Source organism: Triturus cristatus, chromosome 5_2, assembly GCF_964204655.1.
Source record: "Triturus cristatus chromosome 5_2, aTriCri1.1, whole genome shotgun sequence".
Lineage (NCBI taxonomy): Eukaryota > Metazoa > Chordata > Amphibia > Caudata > Salamandridae > Triturus > Triturus cristatus.
In genome coordinates this window covers 1,096,419,401-1,096,438,454 of record NC_140588.1, presented here as the reverse complement: position 1 = coordinate 1,096,438,454, position 19,054 = coordinate 1,096,419,401, and the positions used below count along the sequence as shown (strand labels likewise).

Here is a 19,054-nt window from a genome sequence, read left to right as displayed (position 1 = left end):
GTAGCAAACAGTCTAATACAAACACAACTCTACTTCATCCCCTCTTACACACAACATACACTCTGCTCACAAATTCAACACCACCCTCTTTACCTTACAACTTTCGCTCACCATCAAAACTATACTAACAAATCCATCCCATGAAACAAATGCATCAGCATCCCGTTTCACATATCACACACACACACACCAGGACAACATCTCTCAAGCGCAACACCTCATGAAACTTACCATCACAAACTACAAACATACACCCACCTTTCAAATTACACAAATTAACTAACTAATAACAAGCTTTCGCTCTTCCATGACACCCAACACATATACAGAGCACAGCAGCTCTCTTTTAACCGCTTCTCATCTATTGGACAATTTAGAACCTTCCGCATGACCCACATGCTGAACCTCCAACCCTAACTCATTCACCTTCCACCCTAAACAGACACAAACAAAATAAGCAATGTGCCATACCTCACAACTTTGCTTCTCTATGTCTACTACACAACAAGGTTACACTACAAAAACAACACAGCACACCAACTCACTCTCAAACACCCTCTCCACCACTTACACACGCAGACCCATCAACATGCCTTCTCAGCCTACTGGACGAGGAGGACGATACAGGGAAGCTCCAGTATATCTTCATATACCAAATACCAACACTATGGACACACCTGCTGCAAGCCAACACAATACTGCTCACTCCCTAAAAAACAAAGTCACACTATCTCCAAAGCACATTCTCTAAACTGTCTAATAATAAATACTTGATCGCTCTCTAAGAACAAACATCACATCCACGACCTTCTCACTGACGCACAACAAGGATAAACTATTCTTACTGAATCATGGTTGGAAGATGATGTGTCTCCAGCCATTCCTCTAGGCTATCATACGATCACCCAAATTCGTATAGGCAAAAAAGGAGGTGGCCTAGTGGTTGTGTTCAGGCAAAAATGACATATCACTAAAGTTGACAACAACTCCCCAAAAAATTGTGAGGCCCTGCTCACCAGATGCAATCCCACACCTTCTTCTTCCTGTAACTTCCTGCTCCTTTACAGACCTCAAACTAGCAAAGGAACTTTCCCAGACGCGCTTCTAGACACGGTTTCATACCTAATACCACTACACTCCAACCTATGCATTCTGGGTGTTCTCAACATTTGACAAACCAAATATGCCCCATCCAAAAACAATCAATCATCGCTGGCCTAGAAGCACTAAACTTGCATCAGATCATCCACAAATCCACACACATCCCTGGACACATCCTAGACGTCATATTTGCTAATACAGAACCAGTTTTTTTTACGGAGCTTTATATCGCGCAAACTTGACCCAAAAGTATCAGGTGTCAGAGCGCTTTAGATGAGCACCAGTTACGTTACATAGGGACACATTCATTTTTGTTAGGCACAGGGAGATTAAGTGATTTGCCCAGAATCACAGGATGTTGAGCGTCGTTGCCTAGACTCGAACCCGGTTCCCCAGATTTGAGGTTGACCGTCCTAGCCGTTAGGCTACATCCTACTCCCTAGTTACCTTGCAAACGATGACTCTAGTCACATGGTCAGACCATCATTTGCTTGCCTTCCAATATAAAACACTAAGCAACGCACCTAAAACCACCGTACATATATCCACCTATCGGCCGTGGAACAAACTCAATTTCGAACACTTAGAAGGAAAATGTTACTTACCGGTAGACATCTGTTCTTGGCATGTGAGCTGTAGATTTGCATACTCCTGTCATCTATTGTTGGGCCCGGATGTTTGCAAGTTGTTTTCCTTTGAAGAAGTCTTTACAGTCACGAGGTGTGGTGTCTCCTCTGTTAGGTGATAGTGCGCATGGGTATCCCTCCATTGTTAGATTGTTTTCCCGACAGAGGGTGAATATCGACTTAGTAGTATTGAATAGAATAGAGATGTCCATGCGTATATATGTAAATAAATTAATAAGTAAAGAACTGCAACAGGTATAGGTACCCTGGGAGGTGGGTGGGCGCACGTGGATCTACAGCTCTACATGCCAAGAATAGATGTCTACTTGTAAGTAACATTTTCCGTTCGAGGCATCTGAGCAGTAGATCACATGCTTTGCATAGACTATACAGCAGTTTGCTCGCAAAGCGGTGGTTAACCTGTAGCTGTTTGAACAAGTGTTTCAAGAACTGCCAGGTCTACGTTAGCTTGTTGTTTTGCGAGCACATCTGCACAATAGTGTTTGGTGAATGTGTGCGATAGTAGCCCCTAGTTTGTGGATGGAATGAACCCTAGGGGGTATCGGTAGAGTTCTTTTTTCTTTTGCATAGCCTGTATGAATGCATTTTAAAATCCAACTTGCGATCCCAGACTTTGAAATTGGATTGCCCTTGTGCGGTGGAGCAAAAGCCACAAAAAGTTGGTTGGTCTTACGAAATGGTTTTGTCCTTTCGATATAATACAGTAATGCTCTCCTAACATCTAGGGTGTGAAGAGCCCGTTCTGCCACTGAATCTGGTTGAGGGAAAAATACAGGTAGTTATACAGATTGGTTCATATGAAAGGCAGATAGTATTTTTGGTAGGAATTTGGGATTGGTACGAAGAATCACCTTGTCTTTGTGTAGTCTAAAAAAGGGCTCTTCAATGGTTAGCGCCTGAAGCTCACCTACCCTCCTCAGTGATGTGATCGCAATGAGGAAAGCAACTTTCCAAGTGAGAAATTGCAACTCACCTTTGTGTAAAAGTTCAAAGGGTGGACCCATTAACCTAGTCAGACAATGTTGAGATTCCACGCCGGGCAGGTGGAAGTATCTGTGGAATCACTCTTTTTAGTCCTTCCATAAAGGCTTTGATCACAGGCACTCTGAAAAGGGACAAATGGTGTCTGTTTTGTAGCTATGCAGCTGTTGCAGCAAGATGCAATCGTATAGATGTGTTAGCTAGATTTGAGCGTTGCAAGTGTAATAAATAGCAGATGATATTTTGAACGGGAGCATCTAGTGGGTTGATGTGGTTGTTATTGCAGTAAATGACAAACCTTTTCCACTTGGCTGCAAAGCACGCCCTTTTGCTAGGCCTTCTGGCCTCTTTAATCATATTCATACAGTCTGGTGGGAGGTTTGATAACCAAACTTTATGACTTCAGGAGCCAAATCACTAGGTTAAGCTCCTTGGGATTTGGATGCCTTATGTCTCCATGGCTCTGAGTGACGAGACTGGGCCTGGGGTGTAGTTTCTGATGTGGAACTACTGAAAGCTCTAACAGGGTTGTAAATGTAAGTGTCCAGTATTTGTAAAGCACAAACAATTACCCGAAGGAGTCAAGGTGCTGGGGGCCCTCGGGAAGATTATGCAAGCTATTGCCCAGAGTCACATGGTGCTGGGCTGGTCTGCCGCCGGCACCGGGGATCGAACCATGAGCCCCTGGTTCCGGCGTCAGTTGCCCTGGCCGCTGCGCTACACCTCTTCCAGGTTTGTGAACCATGGCTGTCGGGCCCATGTGGAAGCAACCAGGATCTGGCTTTGATGAGCCAGTTTTACAAGTATGGGAAGGCAAATGAGCAGCGACTACTGCCAGGCATTTTGTAAATACTCTGGGATCATTGGTGACTCCAAACGGAAGCACCTTGAACTGGTAAAGTTGTCCCGCTACCACAAACCTGAGATATTTGCGATCAGCGAGAAGAATTGGAATATAAAAATAGGCGTCCTTTAAGTCTGGTGTAGACAAAGGCTCCTTGTTGTAGTAGCAGAAGCACTTGTTGAAGAGTGACCATGTGGAAGTCATCCAAATTAATGTATTGATTGAGTTCTCTGAGGTCCAATATGGGCCTGAGCGAACCGTCCTTCTTTGGTATAAGGAAGTAAAGGGAGTATACGTCTGACCCTTGGTATTGTACTGGTTCAGGCTCTATAGCACCCTTTTCTAGAAGAGACTGAACCTCTTGTTTGAGGAAGTGAAGGTGCCCTGATGAGATTTTGTATGTTTTTGGAAGAATGCTTGGAGGATTGTCTGTAAGCTTCAAGCAATAACCAGATTGGATAATTCTTAACACCCATTGGTCGGATTTATAGCTTCCCAAACGAGAAGGAATTGAGAAAGTCGTACCCCGACAGGAGTGGAATGGTCAGGGGGAAGGGGAATTATGTCATTGCTTGTTTGTTACTGGTGAGGTATGGGGAGTGGAACCTCTACCTTTTGCATTATCACCTCGAAATCCGCCCGATTATTTCCTTTGTACGAGGAAGAGGCGTTTTCTGTTGAAATATTTTTGAAGCCCCCTCTGCAGAAGGAGCGACGAAAGGAACCCCGATTAGCTGAGGATTGTAGGGCTCCCTTTGATTTTGCCACATCGGTGTCCTTTCAACCGTAGGACCAATAGATGTTCTTTGTCAAAAGGAGTATTTAAAATGGAAGCCTGAACTTCAGGCTTGAACCCTGAGATTCTAAGCCATGCATGTCGTTGTAACAACACACTAGTGTAGATCGCTCTTGCAGCGGAATCAGCTGCATCGAAGGTACATCTAATAGAAGGATTTGAAATTAATTTCCCCTCTTGAACCAAGTTGCTTTGGCTTTGTGTTCATCTGGTAAATACTGAATGAGTTTTTGTAACTCATCATAGTGTGCCCTATCGTACCTTGCTAGAAGGGCCTGAGTTTTTGCAATACCCAGTGATTGCCCTGGCAGCTACTCTTTTCCCTGAAGCATCGAATAGTTTTGATTCTTTATCTGGAGGAGGGGCAGCCCCTGATGTTTGTGAATTTGCTTGTTTACGGGCATTCGAAACAACTAAGGAGTCCAAGCGTAACTGTCCCTTAATGTAGACGGGGTCGGATGGCGCTGCTTTATATTTCTCATCTATTCCCTGAGTAACTATCCTTGCGCGGACAGGATCTTTAATACTATTGGTCGCATGCCTGAGTGTTACCTTTAACATCGGCAACGTATAGTTGGACCTCTGGGATGAACTGATTATGCTACTTACCAGTATGCATCTGTTCTTGGCATGTAGGGCTGCTGACATTCATATCTGTGCATAGATCGCCGCCTAGTGTTGGGTCCGGATGATTGCACATTGTTGTCCTGGAAGAGTCTTCGAAGTATCACGAGATAGGTGGCTCCTCCCCTGGACTACAGTGCGCATGGGCATCCTCTCCATCCTTAGATTGTTTTTCGCCATTGTGGCAGTGATGGAGTAGATATAGGAAGTGATGACCATGCTATACAGAAATTCTGAGTGCTGCAGCCGCGACAGGCGCCGGGGAGGAGGGTGGGCGATATGAATGTCAGCAGCCCTACATGCCAAGAACAGATGCATACTGGTAAGTAGCATAATCAGTTCGAGGCATGTGGGCTGCTGAATTCATATCTGTGCATAGAATATATAGCAGTCCCTCCATTAGCGGCGGCCACCCGTGCCAGCTGCAGCAGTCTGGAAAAGAGTTTTGAGAACAGCCTGTCCTACAGCTGCCTGCTGTCTTGAGTGTATATCTACGCAGTAGTGTTTGGTAAATGTATGTATAGTGGACCATGTGGCTGCTCTACAAATTTCGTGTAAAGGGATGTTTCCTAGGAAAGCCATGGATGCCCCTAACTTTCGTGTTGAGTGGGCTCGTGGGGGAACCGTTAATGTGCGTTTAGCTTTGTGATAGCAAATATGAATGCATTTAACGATCCATCTGGCTATTCCTGCTTTGGAAATGGCGTTGCCCTTGTGTTGTGGAGAATTCTTTGTCCTGTATGGAGCATTCGTTCCGCGACATTTTGCGGATTTTGGAAGAAAACGGGCAGTTCGATAGTTTGGTTAATGTGGAACTGTGATATGACTTTGGGCATGAACTTGGGGTTGGTGCGTAGGACAACCCTGTTTGCGTGGACCTGAATGAATGGCTCCTGAATGGTTAGTGCCTGGAGTTCACTAACCCTCCTTAAGGAAGTGATGGCCACTAGGAAAGCCACTTTCCAGGTGAGGAATTGAATCTCACATGAATGGAGAGGCTCAAAGGGCGGACCCATCAGCCTGGTGAGGACCAAGTTGAGGTTCCACACCGGTGCTGGTGGGTGTCTTGGGGGAATTACTCGTTTGAGTCCCTCTAAGAACGCTTTAACGGCAGGTACTTTGAATAAGGAGAGGTGCTGCCTGTTTTGGAGGTAGGCTGCTATCGCGGTTAAATGCATGCGTATTGAGTTGTATGCTAGATTACAGCGGTACAGGTGTAAGAGGTAGCATATGATGTTTTGAATAGACGCGTCCAGTGGGTTAATGTTATTGTTATTGCAGTAAATGACAAACCTTTTCCATTTGGCCGTATAGCAGGCTCTAGTAGTAGGGCGTCTAGCTTCTCTGATGACGTTTATACAGTCAGGGGGAAGGTTTAGGTATCCGAACTCTAGGATTTCAGGAGCCAGATCGCAAGGTTGAGCTGAGCTGGGTCCGGGTGCATGATCTCTCCATGGTTCTGGGTTAGGAGGCATGGTGAGAGATGTAGCTTTTGGTGTGGTACTACCGAGAGTTCCAGGAGCGTGGTGTACCATGGTTGTCTGGCCCACGTTGGAGCTACTAGGATTAGTGTGAGGGAGTGTTGTTGTAGTTTCCGCACCACTAATGGAATGAGTGGGTGAGGCGGAAAAGCGTACGCAAATTTGCCTGACCAGTTCATCCATATCGCATTGCCTTTGGACAATGGGTGTGGGTATCTGGCGGCGAAGCTTGGGCATTTTTTGTTTTCGTGGGTGGCGAAGAGGTCTATCTGTGGATGCCCCCACATTTGAAAGAATGGATGAAGAACCTGCGGGTGGAGTTCCCACTCGTGGATCTGTTGCGTTTGTCTGCTGAGCAGATCTGCCATAGTGTTTTGGACTCCTGGGACATGTTGGGCTAGGAGACAAATTTTGCGGGGAATTGCCCATCTCCATATGCTCTGTGCTAGTTGAGAGCTGTGGAGAGTGTGTGCCGCCTTGTTTTTGAATGTAATACATGGCAGTCATGTTGTCTGTGCGAATGAGGACTGCTTTGCCTGAAGGCTGTGTTTGAAAGGATTTTAGGGCTAGAAAGATTGCTAGTAACTCCAGGTGGTTGATATGGAGTAACTTTTGTTGTGGCGTCCATGTGCCCTGCGCTGTGAGGTGTAACAGATGAGCTCCCCAGCCGGAGAGCGATGCGTCTGTTGTTAGTACTACTTGTGGAACCGGGTCCAGGAACGGTCGACCTTTGGAAAGGTTTGTGGTGTTGCCCCACCGCAGAGAGCGATGGGTGCGACCGTCTACCAACACCAGATCTGTCAGTAGTCCCTGGGCCTGGTTCCATTGGCGTGCCAAGCACTCTTGGAGTGGACGCATCTGGAGTCTTGCGTGAGGTACTATGAAAATGCAAGACTCCATCATTCCTATTAACTGCATAAACACTCTTGCTGGAAGGGAGTGTTGAAGTATACATTTTTGACGCAAAGCCTGAATGCTTGCAATCCTGGCAGGATTGAGATAGGCTATGGCTTTTGAGGTGTCTATGGTGGCACCGAGGTATTGCTTTATGTTGGATGGTGTTAGGTGGGACTTTTGGTGGTTCACCGTGAAGCCTAGTTGGTGAAGTAGTTGGATTGTAGTGGCGGTGTGGTGTACACATTGACTGTAGGACGTGGCTTTTATTAGCCAGTCGTCTAAATATGGGAAGACGTGAATGTGCTGTCTTCTGAGGTGTGCCGCCACTACTGCTAGGCACTTGGTGAATACCCGTTGTGCTGTTGTGACTCCAAATGGGAGCACCTTGAACTGGTAGTGTTGCCCGTCCACTACAAATCTGAGGTACTTTCTGTGAGCATGGTGTACCGGAATGTGGAAGTATGCGTCTTTCAAGTCCAGTGTGGTGAGGAAGTCGTTCTGGGAGAGGAGCGGAAGCACCTGTTGGAGCGTTACCATGTGAAAATGGTCTGAATGTATGTATGTGTTTAGGGACCGTAGATCTAGGATAGGCCGCAGAGTCTCGTCCCTTTTTGGTATTAGAAAATATAGGGAGTAGACCCCTAAATTTTGTTGATTGGCAGGAACTGGCTCTATTGCTTGTTTTTGTAGGAGGGAGATTACCTCTTGTTTCAGCAATGTGGAATGTTCTTGTGACATTGGGCGTTGCTTGGGTGGAATGTTTGGGGGGGTAGATTTTAATTCTAGGCAGTACCCTGACCGAATAATTTGGGTCACCCATTTGTCTGAGGTGATGGTTTCCCAAACCTGAAGGAAATTTTGTAATCTGCCCCCGACCGGAGTGGGATGGTCTGGAGGGAGCGGGGGGAAGTCATTGAGCAGGTGGTGTGGCAGAGCGGGCGGTATTTGTTTTGCCTCTGCCCTTATTGTTATTGCCCCTATAACCGCCTCTTTGATAACCCCTTGTGAAGGTGGACTGAGTGGGGGATTTGTAGGAAGTGGACGCATTATCTGAGGAGTAGCCTCTAGAGGTACTCCGAAAGGAAGAACGGCGAAAGGAGTGTCTACGGGGGTGTGACTGCAAAGCTCCCATAGATTTCGCTGTGTCCGTGTCCTTTTTCATTTTCTCGAGGGCCTCATCTACCTTTGGACCGAATAGGTGCTGTTGGTCGAAGGGATGATTTAGGATGGAGGCTTGTACCTCCGGTTTGAACCCTGATATCCGGAGCCAAGCGTGGCGAAGGAGGAGGACGCTAGTGTTAATGGCCCGTGATGCTGTGTCTGCTGCATCTAAGGCACAGCGTATAGAGGTGTTTGTTATGGTCTTACCCTCTTGTATTAATTTGTTGGCCCTGGTTTTGTATTTGTCTGGGAGATGGCGGATTATGGCCTCTAATTCGTCATAATGCGCTCTATCGTATCTGGCCAATAGCGCTTGGGTGTTGGCTATACGCCATATGTTGGCTGCCTGTGACGCTGTGCGCTTCCCGGATGCGTCTAATAGTTTTGACTGTTTGTCAGGTGGTGGTGCTTCACCTGACGCCTGAGAGTTTGCCCTTTTTCGTTCTGTGGAAACCACTAGAGAATCTAGTGGCGTTGGCCCCTTGATATATGCCGGATCTGAGGGGGCAGCTTTATACTTCTTTTCTATACGTGGGTTAATGACCCTGGCCCTGACTGGGTCTTTAAAAACCTCTGGTGCATGTTTTATTACCCCCTTGAGCATAGGTAGTATGGAAGTAGACCTATGTGCGTCATCAAAGGTGTCAAGGAGGAAATCATCCTCTACTGGGTCAGAGTGTAACTCAACCCCATGATAATGTGCTGCCCTCTGAAGTAGGTGGTGGAAACCTAGGGAGTCTTCAGGTGGAGATGGCCTGGAGGGATAAAGGTCATCTTGTGGGACGTCTGGAATATCTGGATTGTTATAGTCGTCCCATGGGTCTGGGGATCCTGTAGGGGTGGGGTCTTGGGGCACATCCCCTATATCCTGATATGGGTCCCCCTGATCATCATCGTCTGGAGACGAGGTTGGAGAACGATGAGGTGGGGGTGGAGAGGGTGAAGGGGGTGGAGGTGGAGAGGGTGGAGGGGGTGGAGGAGGTGGGGAAGGTATTCTGAAGGGGGAGGTGGCAGAGTCCTTCCTTTTTGGAGATGGAGGTGGAGCTGGTTTGTCTAATGGTCTCTTTTTGTAAAAGAGTGTCAAATGTCCAGTCTTTGGATCCCTGGTAAGCACTTTTTGTAATGGATCAGGTGCAAATAGTTCTTCTGATGTTGTTTGCTCCTTTGGCGTCGAAGTTTTCGGGGCCGATGGCTGTTTATGCCTGTGCGGCTTATCAGCGTGTTCCGGAACCTCTGATTCTTTGTTCGCGCCGAGGGTGGCTTTGACTTGGCCGCGTCGGGGGCCTTATATGGTTTGGTCGGTGCCGAAGGTTTGGATCCGGAGGGCTTCGGTGCCGAGCCTGGTGTGGAAAGCTTCGGTGCCGAGCTTGGTGTGGAGAGCTTCGGTGCCGAGCTTGGTGTGGAGAGCTTCGGTGCCGAGCTTGGTTTCTTTTTCGGTGCCGAAGTGTGTTTCTCGGCACCACTGGCAGGCTGGCTCGAGCCCGAGCCGCCGGAAGGCTTATATGGCTTCTTCACCGGGGCCCGAAGGTGGGGTGTTGGAAGCATTTTGTTTGGTTTTGCCTAGGCTCGGAGGCGAAGGCGTGACCGAAGCCTTTTTGGGTATGGGCGCGGGTGTTGGGGGGGGGGGGGGTATGTTACTCACGACCCTCTGCGCCGGGGTGATGTCCTCCAAGTCTGAGTCGTCAGCCTCAGAAGCACTGACAAGGTCCTCTTCGGTATGGTGCTGTTCCGGATCTTCGGCGTCGTCTCCGAAGATATCCACTGGAACGGAGGTCGAGGAGTGTGCCATTTTTCGCCTGGCTCTTCAGTCCCGAATAGTCTTTTTTGATCTAAAAGACTTGCAGGCTGGACAGTCTCGAGCCTCGTGTTCCGGAGAGAGGCAGAGGTTGCATACTTCGTGGAGGTCGGTGTGGGGGAATTTAGAGCCACATCGAGGGCACTTTTTGAATGGAGTTCTTTCCATCAGCCGGGACCGGAGCCTGGGTAGGCCCGAAGGCCGCCGTCGATGACTGGAACCGAAGATTGGTCGATGGTATGTTTTGAAGAGATCGCGATCGAAACAATACCGCGATGAGAGGTGAGGATTCCGCTTCGATCGTCGAACTGGAAATGTTCGGAACCGGAGTGTGAAGATTACATCCGATCCCGATGGTGGAAAAAAACAATCTGAGGATGGAGCCGAAGCCCATGCGCAATACGATCCAAGGGAGGAGTCACCGACCTCGTGACTTCCAAAGACTTTCCAAGAGAAAAACAAACTGCAAACATCCGGGCCCAACACCAGATGGCGATCTATGCAAAAGTGTGTAATCTGCAGCTCATATGCCTCGAACTTACTATTTACCCGGACTACACCAGACAAGTCTAAGAACTACTGAAATCCTTCCTGGTTCCTGGGTGTTAAGCGGAAGTTACGTGACCTACAGCTGCAATACATGCTTCTCTACCTGGCTCTACTGAAAGTACTGGCGCAAGGCAAGCCCCACTTCTTCGAGTCTGTGGAGGAGGTCTGGGAATGGCTGGTGATTTGAGGAGATGCTCCCTCATTGCGTGAACAATGTGGCCAAAAGCGGATATGGGGCTCCCTTTCCAACAAGGGCACCCAGCGTAAGCTCGGCTCGACGGCGACACAGGAGGAGCACAGGGTCACCGGGGAGAGGATGGAACTTTGCAGCTGGGAACCACAGATGATGGGACCTCTGATTCGCCGACCACACCTATACTGCAGGACCCGGGAGGGTGATCATCGAAGACACTGGGCCTAATGGTGGACATTGTCTTTGAGACCCTGATAGATGTGCCCCGAGCCGGAGGGCGATTTAAACGAGGGCTGGCTGAACCACTGGTGCACTGGTCACATACTCTTCCACATGCTTTGCACGTGGAGACGTGTTTGGATGTAGTGACGGTGCTCCTGCGAGCGCTGCTAACATGAGAGTGAGTGGTGTGTTGGGCCAAGAGTTGGTAAGATGCAATGGAGGGGGTGGGAGCGTGAGGGGTGCACGACTGGGTTTCAGTGCCAGGCACTGGTTGGGTTCAGCAGAATTGGTTTGCTGACAAGAATTTGCTGGTCCGTTAGAGGGTGGGCTTGCCAGGGTAGTCTGTTGTTCTGTGGTCTATTTACTAGCCCCTGTTGGGCTAATAGGGAAGCTGTGTACATCCTGGCACAAGCATGGGGAGGGCAATCCCGACAGCACAGCTGCACGTGTTTTGTCCGTGGGTGGGAGGTGGGGAGTTTTGTTCAGTAGTTTGTTAATGGTTGCAAGCACTATGGGTGTACAGCGGGTGGAGATGTTGGGCAGCAGTCGATGGATCATGAGATGTGTGACTGCCATGCTGCGACTATATGATAAAGGGGGTTTGGTTCCTCGGGACAAAGCGCCATAGGGGGCTCTCCTTCCTAAAAAGAGTCTCACGTTTGCCTGCCTGCAGGAGACGCATCTGGACGACACTGTGCCCGCTAGAGTGGCAAAAAAGTGGCAGGGTCAGACAGTTCATTCCTCGTATTCTATATATGCAAGGGGTACACTGTTATGGGTGGCCCCGGGAACTCCGTTCACTCCCACATAACATGGAGGCAGATGTTGGGGGCCGGTACGTGCTACTGCGCGGAAAGCTCGATGGCCGTGACATTGCCATTTTGAATACGTATGCCCCAAACACAGATGCACCTGCCTTCTACCAGGCAAGGCAAGACTTAATAGCTGCAGAACTGGATGCTCCGCTTATATGGTTGGGTGATTTCAATTGCGTACTCGACCCTGACCTGGACAGACACCCCCTCAGAACCATCACGAAACCACAATTGACCAAATCGTTGCAAGCAGTAATGAGGAAGATGGGGTACAGGACGCCTGGCGGGAAAAACACCCAACCCAGAATCTCTTTACATGCTTTCCCCCCCCCCCCCCCCATAACATGCATAGCAGACTGGACAGGGGGCTAGTGATGGAGACACCCGCCTTCTCGGACATGAGGTTGACCCATTGAACTCGATTCCCATCGGATCACGCTCCTGTAAGTTGGGGGCTACGGTGGAATGCCCCCGTCCAGGGACCTCGACAGTGGGGGATGCCCTCCAATATTCTGGCAGATCAGTAGGGGAGGGAGACGCTGCCTCAGGCGCTGTCAGACTACAGGACACTCAATTGGAGGGGGGCGTCCGGTAGAAGCACGGAGTGGGAGGCAATGAAGACGGTATTGAGGGGCGTGGGTATGGGACCCACCTGTGGAGTCCGTTGACCGCTATAGTGCGAGCTGAGGCATAGGGACGATGCCTTAGTAGAGATCGAGACTGGTGACCAAGCGCACCCCACTGAAAGTGCCCGAGAGAGTATGCTACGTGAGCAAATTAGAGACGTCTGGGACAGCCTGGACAAATACACGCTCTGCCGTTACCGCCAGCGGTTCCATGCTGAAGGCGACGAATCCGGATTTTGCGCACGGAGCAGACACCATCGCTAACGACCTGAATATAAGGCGATTGACGCATGTCCTGCATGAGGTACAACATTGGGACGAGGAACTGGCGCTAGTGGCCGTCGACCAGGCGATTGACGCATGTCCTGCATGAGGTACAACATTGGGACGAGGAACTGGCGCTAGTGGCCGTCGACCTCGAGAAGGCGTTTGACACTGTGGATTGGGGATACCTCCAGGAGGTACTAAGGGCAGCGTGATTCGGCCTGTGGTTCTGCCGGTGGGTCTAACGTCTTTATATGGAGTTGACCGTCCAGGTACGATAGGGTCAGAGCCGGTCAGAAAAATGGACATTGGAGCGAGGAACGCGGCAGGGCTGCCTATTGTAGCCATTGCTCTTTGCCTATGGCAGTATGGGCTCGACAGGAACTTGAGCGATGGGGCGCATGCATAGGGGAGAGATCCCATTTAATATAGCTGTACGCCGACGATGCCCTGTTCTACATCACATCTGGTGGGCTCGTGGAACAGGGGGGGGGGGGGGCAACATGCATGTAGGTGACTGGGCGTAAAGGCACGGTATAATAAGCGACACGGACACTCTGATCACTGGTGTGGACCGGAAGTCCCGAGCGACTCCGGTCGCTTTATTTAAAGCCTTCTGGCCACGCCTGGCCAGAAGGTGATACAAAGTATGAGTGAGGTTCCGGGTTGGGGTCTCTACCTAAACGGGGGGCCAACAACTAGACCGCTACAACATCCACCCGTGATGCGGTCTCTAGAAAATTGCTGCTCCTAGAAGACTTTGGTGAAAACTCCTGTTTGCACCTTAATAGGCACAAGTCACTGCCCTTCCCATTAGCTGATTTGTCTGTGCTCGGCTGGGGAGACTTCCGGGGCTTGTATTACGTTGGGAGACTGGGCACTTTTGATACCTGGATGTACAGGTGGCACAACAGCTCAATGTGACTGGGGTGATTGAAGCTTTGAAGCGATCGGTGGCGTTCTGGGACACCTTGCCGCTCTCCCTCATGGGTAGAATAGCGGTGTCAAGGATGGCTGTCCTCCCGTGTTCCCTGCACGTAATTGTTTGAAGAATTTGGTGCACACTAAGGGTAGGAGCTCTGGGTCCGCATCGAAGGGTGTGGCAAAAAAGCAACTGAGGCAAGAGAACAAGGTGGCACCGTGTAGGGCTCCATGATGTCACATCCTGGGAGGATCCAGGGCCAGAGTCACACAGCACCCCCTTTCAGCGCTTAGAAACTATTGGGGGAAGAGGGGCTCTGCTGAGGGCGTGCAAGTTTCGCATGATGTGCACCGGTGTGCATGACACACGCCATGGCCATGCGCCAGTCTGGTACCAGCTGAGGGACAGACTCTGGTTCTGAAGTCAGTGACAGAATCTAAGCACATGTTCTGTGATCCTCGGTAACTAGTTCTGGTATTGGTAGGCTGACGAACATTTATTAAACCACATTTTATCTTGTACACGCCACCCCTCCGCCCCATGGATGTTTTACTGACAATGGTCAGTTTCTGACACAGAAAGACTTCCTGGTTTCCCTTAAGATGTTCTGGTTTCTTTGCCAATGTTCCCTTCATTTTGACATTTAACAATCATGAGAACATTCCGTGTCTTCTCTTAATCACTCTCAGAGAACAAGCGAAACTCACAACAAACAAGTCAGGAGTCACTCACCTTGGTTTGCCGCAGCATAGGCAGATTTTCCTGAAAAATAAAACACATTTCATGAGTTTAAGGTCACAGAGGTCACTCAGCCTGTCCTCTCACTGGAGGATCACACATGTTTACATTAGGAGGTTGGAGCAGGGAGAGTTGAGGGGAGTACAGCCTCAGGGGCGTAGCTTAGTCAGTGAGATTCGGGGGTGTAAATCTCTCATTTTCAAGCACTGGGCCACAGGGTGAATGTTTGAAGTGACCGGGGTCCTGGGTGGACTGTTCCCATGAGGAGAAGGGTCAGCAGTGATTTGCATTAGGTTGGTCTTTGGGGCTGATTTAGAGTTGGGTGACCAAGTACTCTATAGCAATTCGCCAAACTCAAGGTCCGCCCACCTGATTTACAGTTGGGCAGACCGCACGTTTTACGTTGACGGAGTCAATTTTACTCTGTCAGGGTAAAACTTCCTTGGACAGCCCGATGGATTAGGTACCATCGGAGGTAAGCCCTCTGACCCTATTTAGAGGGGGGGTTTAGATGGGGGTTTCTTTTACTCTTTGTCATTGCCAGATGTGTCCAGAGGCAGAGTAAAAAGAAAAGTATCCCACATCATGGAAGAAAACTAATAAGGTCCATTATTTTTTTTAAATAAACTCCAGCTTTGTGAGTTTGTTTTTGAAATAACAAAAATTTTGGAAAACCTTGACAGGCAGCCACCATGTGTGATGGAGCCATCCATTAAACATTTCCTACATTGACAGGAACCGCCATGACTGCGGTGCCTGCCAATGTATAGAGAAGTCTGCTGAGCCGTTGAACATCCCTACGTTTGGTGGAAGGAGTCAAGGCAGTAAAGTTCTATGCCACACCTCCTGCCCTTTCTCCATCTGCTACATCCTGAATAAGACCCTAGTCTAGAGTGGCCCAGCGGGTAAACACAAACAGTTTGGATTACTACCCCGAGGGATTGCCAGTGGTTAGACTGTTTGCACACACTTGTCCCATTACCTTGTGGGTGTTTGATTGCCAGTTCAATGCCTGGAAACCTGAGAGTGCCGCGGCTTCCCAAGCGTACTACTGCCAATGTTTGGGGATTCTAAACAGTAGTAAATGTGCATCTATTCTAGGAGTAATGGGGTACTTCTCTGGCTGCAGATTATGTGTAAACAAGCCCAGAAATGGAGCCGTTCTTCTCTCTCCATGCGCTGGCATCCTTTGGGTGTCTGCGTTATGCACCTTCCTGCACAAACATTATCCTTTGAGACTTTTTCTTCTTCATACGTGTGCTTCAGAATGCAGCACACGTGCAAAGAGGGAATAACGAGGAGAAATAAGGCAAATGCTACTTACCAGTGTGCGTCTGTTCTTGGCATGTAGAGCTGCAGATCTACACACTGTGCATAGATCGCCATCTGGTGTTGGACCCGGATGTTTGCAGTTTGTTTTTCTCTTGAAAAGTCTTTGGAAGTCACGAGGTTGGTGGCTCCTCCTCTGGATCGTATTGCGCATGGGCTTCGGCTCCATCCTCAGATTGTTTTTCGCCAGTAGGGAAAGATGGAGCGTAGTGATAACAGTGAAGAAACCCATTTGTGTTGTATCTAACTAAGATAACTGGAACAGATAAAGGTAGCCGGGGAGGCGTGTGTAGATCTGCAGCTCTACATGCCAAGAACAGATGCATACTGGTAAGCAGCATATTCCGTTCGAGGCATATGACCTGCAGATTACACACTGTGCATAGATTGTAAAGCAGTACCCATCCTTAGCGGCGACCACCCGTATCTGTTGCCGTGGTTTGAAATAATGTTCTGAGTACAGCCTGGCCCACACTAGCCTGTTGCTTAGTTTGCATATCTACACAATAGAGTTTAGTGAAAGTGTGCGGTGTTGACCATGTAGCTGCTCTGCAGATATCATCTAATGGGATGTTTCCCAAAAATGCCATTGAAGCCCCTATTTTTCGTGTAGAATGGGCTTTAGGGGGAACGGATAGCGTTCGTTTTGAAATGTGGTAGCAAATCTGAACGCATTTGACAATCCACCTAGCTATCCCCGACTTGGAGATGGGGTTGCCTTTGTGTGGTGGGGAGAAAGAGACAAACAGTTGTTTGGTCTTACGGAAAGGTTGTGTTCTATCGATGTAGTAGAGTAATGCTCGTTTGACATCTAATGTGTGAAGAGCTCTTTCTGCAACGGTCTGTGGTTGCGAGAAGAATACTGGTAGTTCTACAGATTGGTTTAGGTGAAAAGGAGAAATAACTTTATGGAGGAATTTTGGGTTAGTACGGAGAACAACTTTGTTATGGTGCATTTGGAGAAAAGGTTCTTGAATGGTAAGTGCTTGTATCTCACTGACCCTTCTGAGGGAGGTGATGGCTACAAGAAAGGCGGTTTTCCATGTTAGGAATTGAAGTTCACATTTGTGTAGAGGTTCGAAGGGAGGCCCCATTAGTCTGGTGAGAACGATATTTAGGTTCCACACAGGTGAGGGTGGCACTCTGGGGGGAATTATTCTTTTGAGGCCTTCCATGAAGGCTTTAATGGCAGGCACTTTAAAAAGTGATAGATGTTGCCTGTTTTGTAGGTAAGCTGCTATGGCTGCAAGGTGCAATCTAATGGACGTATAGGTTAGATTACATCTGTGTAGATGTAGTAAGTAGCCTATGATGTGTTGAATGGACGCATCTAGAGGATTGATAGTATTGTTGTGACAATAGACTACAAAACGTTTCCACTTGGCCGCGTAGCACGCTCTAGTGGTAGGTCGCCTAGCTTCTCTGATGACGTTCATACATTCAGGGGGAAGATTTAAGTACCCAAATTCTAGGATTTCAGGAGCCAGATCGCAAGGTTGAGCTGAGCTGGGTCCGGGTGTCTGATCTCTCCATGGTTCTGGGTTAAGAGGCTTGGAGAGAGGTGTAACTTTTGGTGCGGTACTACAGATAGTTCCAGCAGTGTGGTGTACCACGGTTGTCTGGCCCAAGGTGGAGCTACTAGGATGAGAGTGAGGGAGTGTTGCTGTAGTTTGCGCACCACTAATGGAATGAGTGGGAGAGGCGGAAAAGCGTACGCAAATCTGCCTGACCAGTTCATCCATATCGCATTGCCTCTGGACAATGTGGACAATGGGTGTGGATATCTGGCGGCGAAGCTCGGGCATTTGGCGTTTTCGTGGGTGGCAAAGAGGTCGATCTGTGGATGCCCCCACATTTGAAAGTACGGGTGAAGAACTTGTGGATGGAGTTCCCACTCGTGGATCTGTTGTGTCTGTCTGCTGAGCAGATCTGCCATAGTGTTTTGGACTCCTGGGACATGTTGGGCTAGGAGAAAGATTTCCTGGGGTATGGCCCATCTCCATATGCTCTGTGCTAGTTGAGAGCAGTGGAGAGTGTGCGCCGCCTTGTTTTTGTATTTAATACATGGCTGTCATGTCTGTGCGTACTAGGACTGCTTCGCCTGAAATTTGTGTCTGAAAAGACTTTAGGGCTAAGAATATGGCTAGTAACTCCAGATGGTTGATGTGGAGTAACTTTTGTTGAGGTGTCCATCTGCCCGGCACAGTGTGATGCAGTAGGTGAGCTCCCCAGCCGGAGAGCGATGCGTCCGTTGTCAGTGTTATTTGAGGAATCGGGTCCAGGAACGGTCGCCCTTTGGAAAGGTTCTTGGTGGTCCACCACTGCAGAGAGCGATGTGTCCGACCGTCTATCAACACCAGATCTGTTAAGTGACCCTGGGCCTGGTTCCATTGGCGCTAAGCACTCTTGGAGAGGACGCATCTGGAGTCTTGCACGAGGCACTATGAATATGCAAAAGGCCATCATCCCGATTAGTTGCATAAACAATCGAGCTGGAAGGGAGTGTTGTGCGGTAAATTTTTTGCGTAGCGCTTGAATGCTTGTGATTCTGGCGGGACTGGGGTAGGCTAGCGATTTTGAGGTGTCTATGGTGGCACCGAGGTATTGTTTTATGTGGGAGGGTTGCAGATGGGACTTTGCGTGGTTTACCATGAAGCCCAGTTGGTGAAGTAGCTGGATAGTGGCATGCGTGTGTTGAATGAGTTGGCTTTTATGAGCCAGTCGTCTAGGTATCGGAAGACGTGGATGTGTTGTCTTCGCAAATGTGCTGCCACTACTGCGAGGCACTTGGTAAACACTCGGTGCTGTTGTGACTCCAAACGGGAGTACTTTGAACTGGTAGTGTTGGTTGTCCACCACGAATTGGAGGAACTTCCTGTGAGCGTGGTGTACAGGAATGTGGAAATAAGCGTCTTTTAGGTCTAAGGTAGTCAGGAAGTCGCCTTGGGAGAGCAGGGGAAGTACTTGCTGAAGTGTGACCATACAAAAATGTTCTGATTGTATGTATTTGTTTAGTGGCCGGAGGTCTAGGATAGGCCGTAGAGTCTCATCCCTTTTTGGTATTAGAAA

The 19,054-nt window shown here is 48.8% G+C and overlaps 2 protein-coding genes across 5 annotated transcripts in view; both read right to left on the bottom strand.

Moving 5' to 3' along the window:
• Positions 1 to 19,054, bottom strand: part of LOC146829753 (class I histocompatibility antigen, Gogo-C*0203 alpha chain-like) — a 439,978-nt gene that overhangs the window by 142,084 nt on the left and 278,840 nt on the right. For 2 of the 4 annotated variants that reach the window (XM_085608479.1, XM_085608480.1), the window contains exon 6: positions 14,651 to 14,680. The exons of the other annotated variants lie outside the window; for them this stretch is intronic. In XM_085608479.1, the coding sequence (XP_085464605.1) occupies positions 14,651 to 14,680 (30 nt within the window). The remainder of the gene's footprint in view (positions 1 to 14,650; positions 14,681 to 19,054) is intronic. 4 annotated transcript variants of the gene reach the window in all.
• On the bottom strand, positions 358 to 14,553 carry LOC146829754 (uncharacterized). Its single transcript, XM_085608261.1, has 4 exons — positions 14,472 to 14,553; positions 8,371 to 9,363; positions 2,347 to 2,502; positions 358 to 434 (listed from the first exon to the last, which is right to left on the bottom strand). The coding sequence occupies exons 1-4, from the start codon at positions 14,551 to 14,553 to the stop codon at positions 358 to 360; spliced, it is 1,308 nt and encodes a 435-aa protein (XP_085464387.1).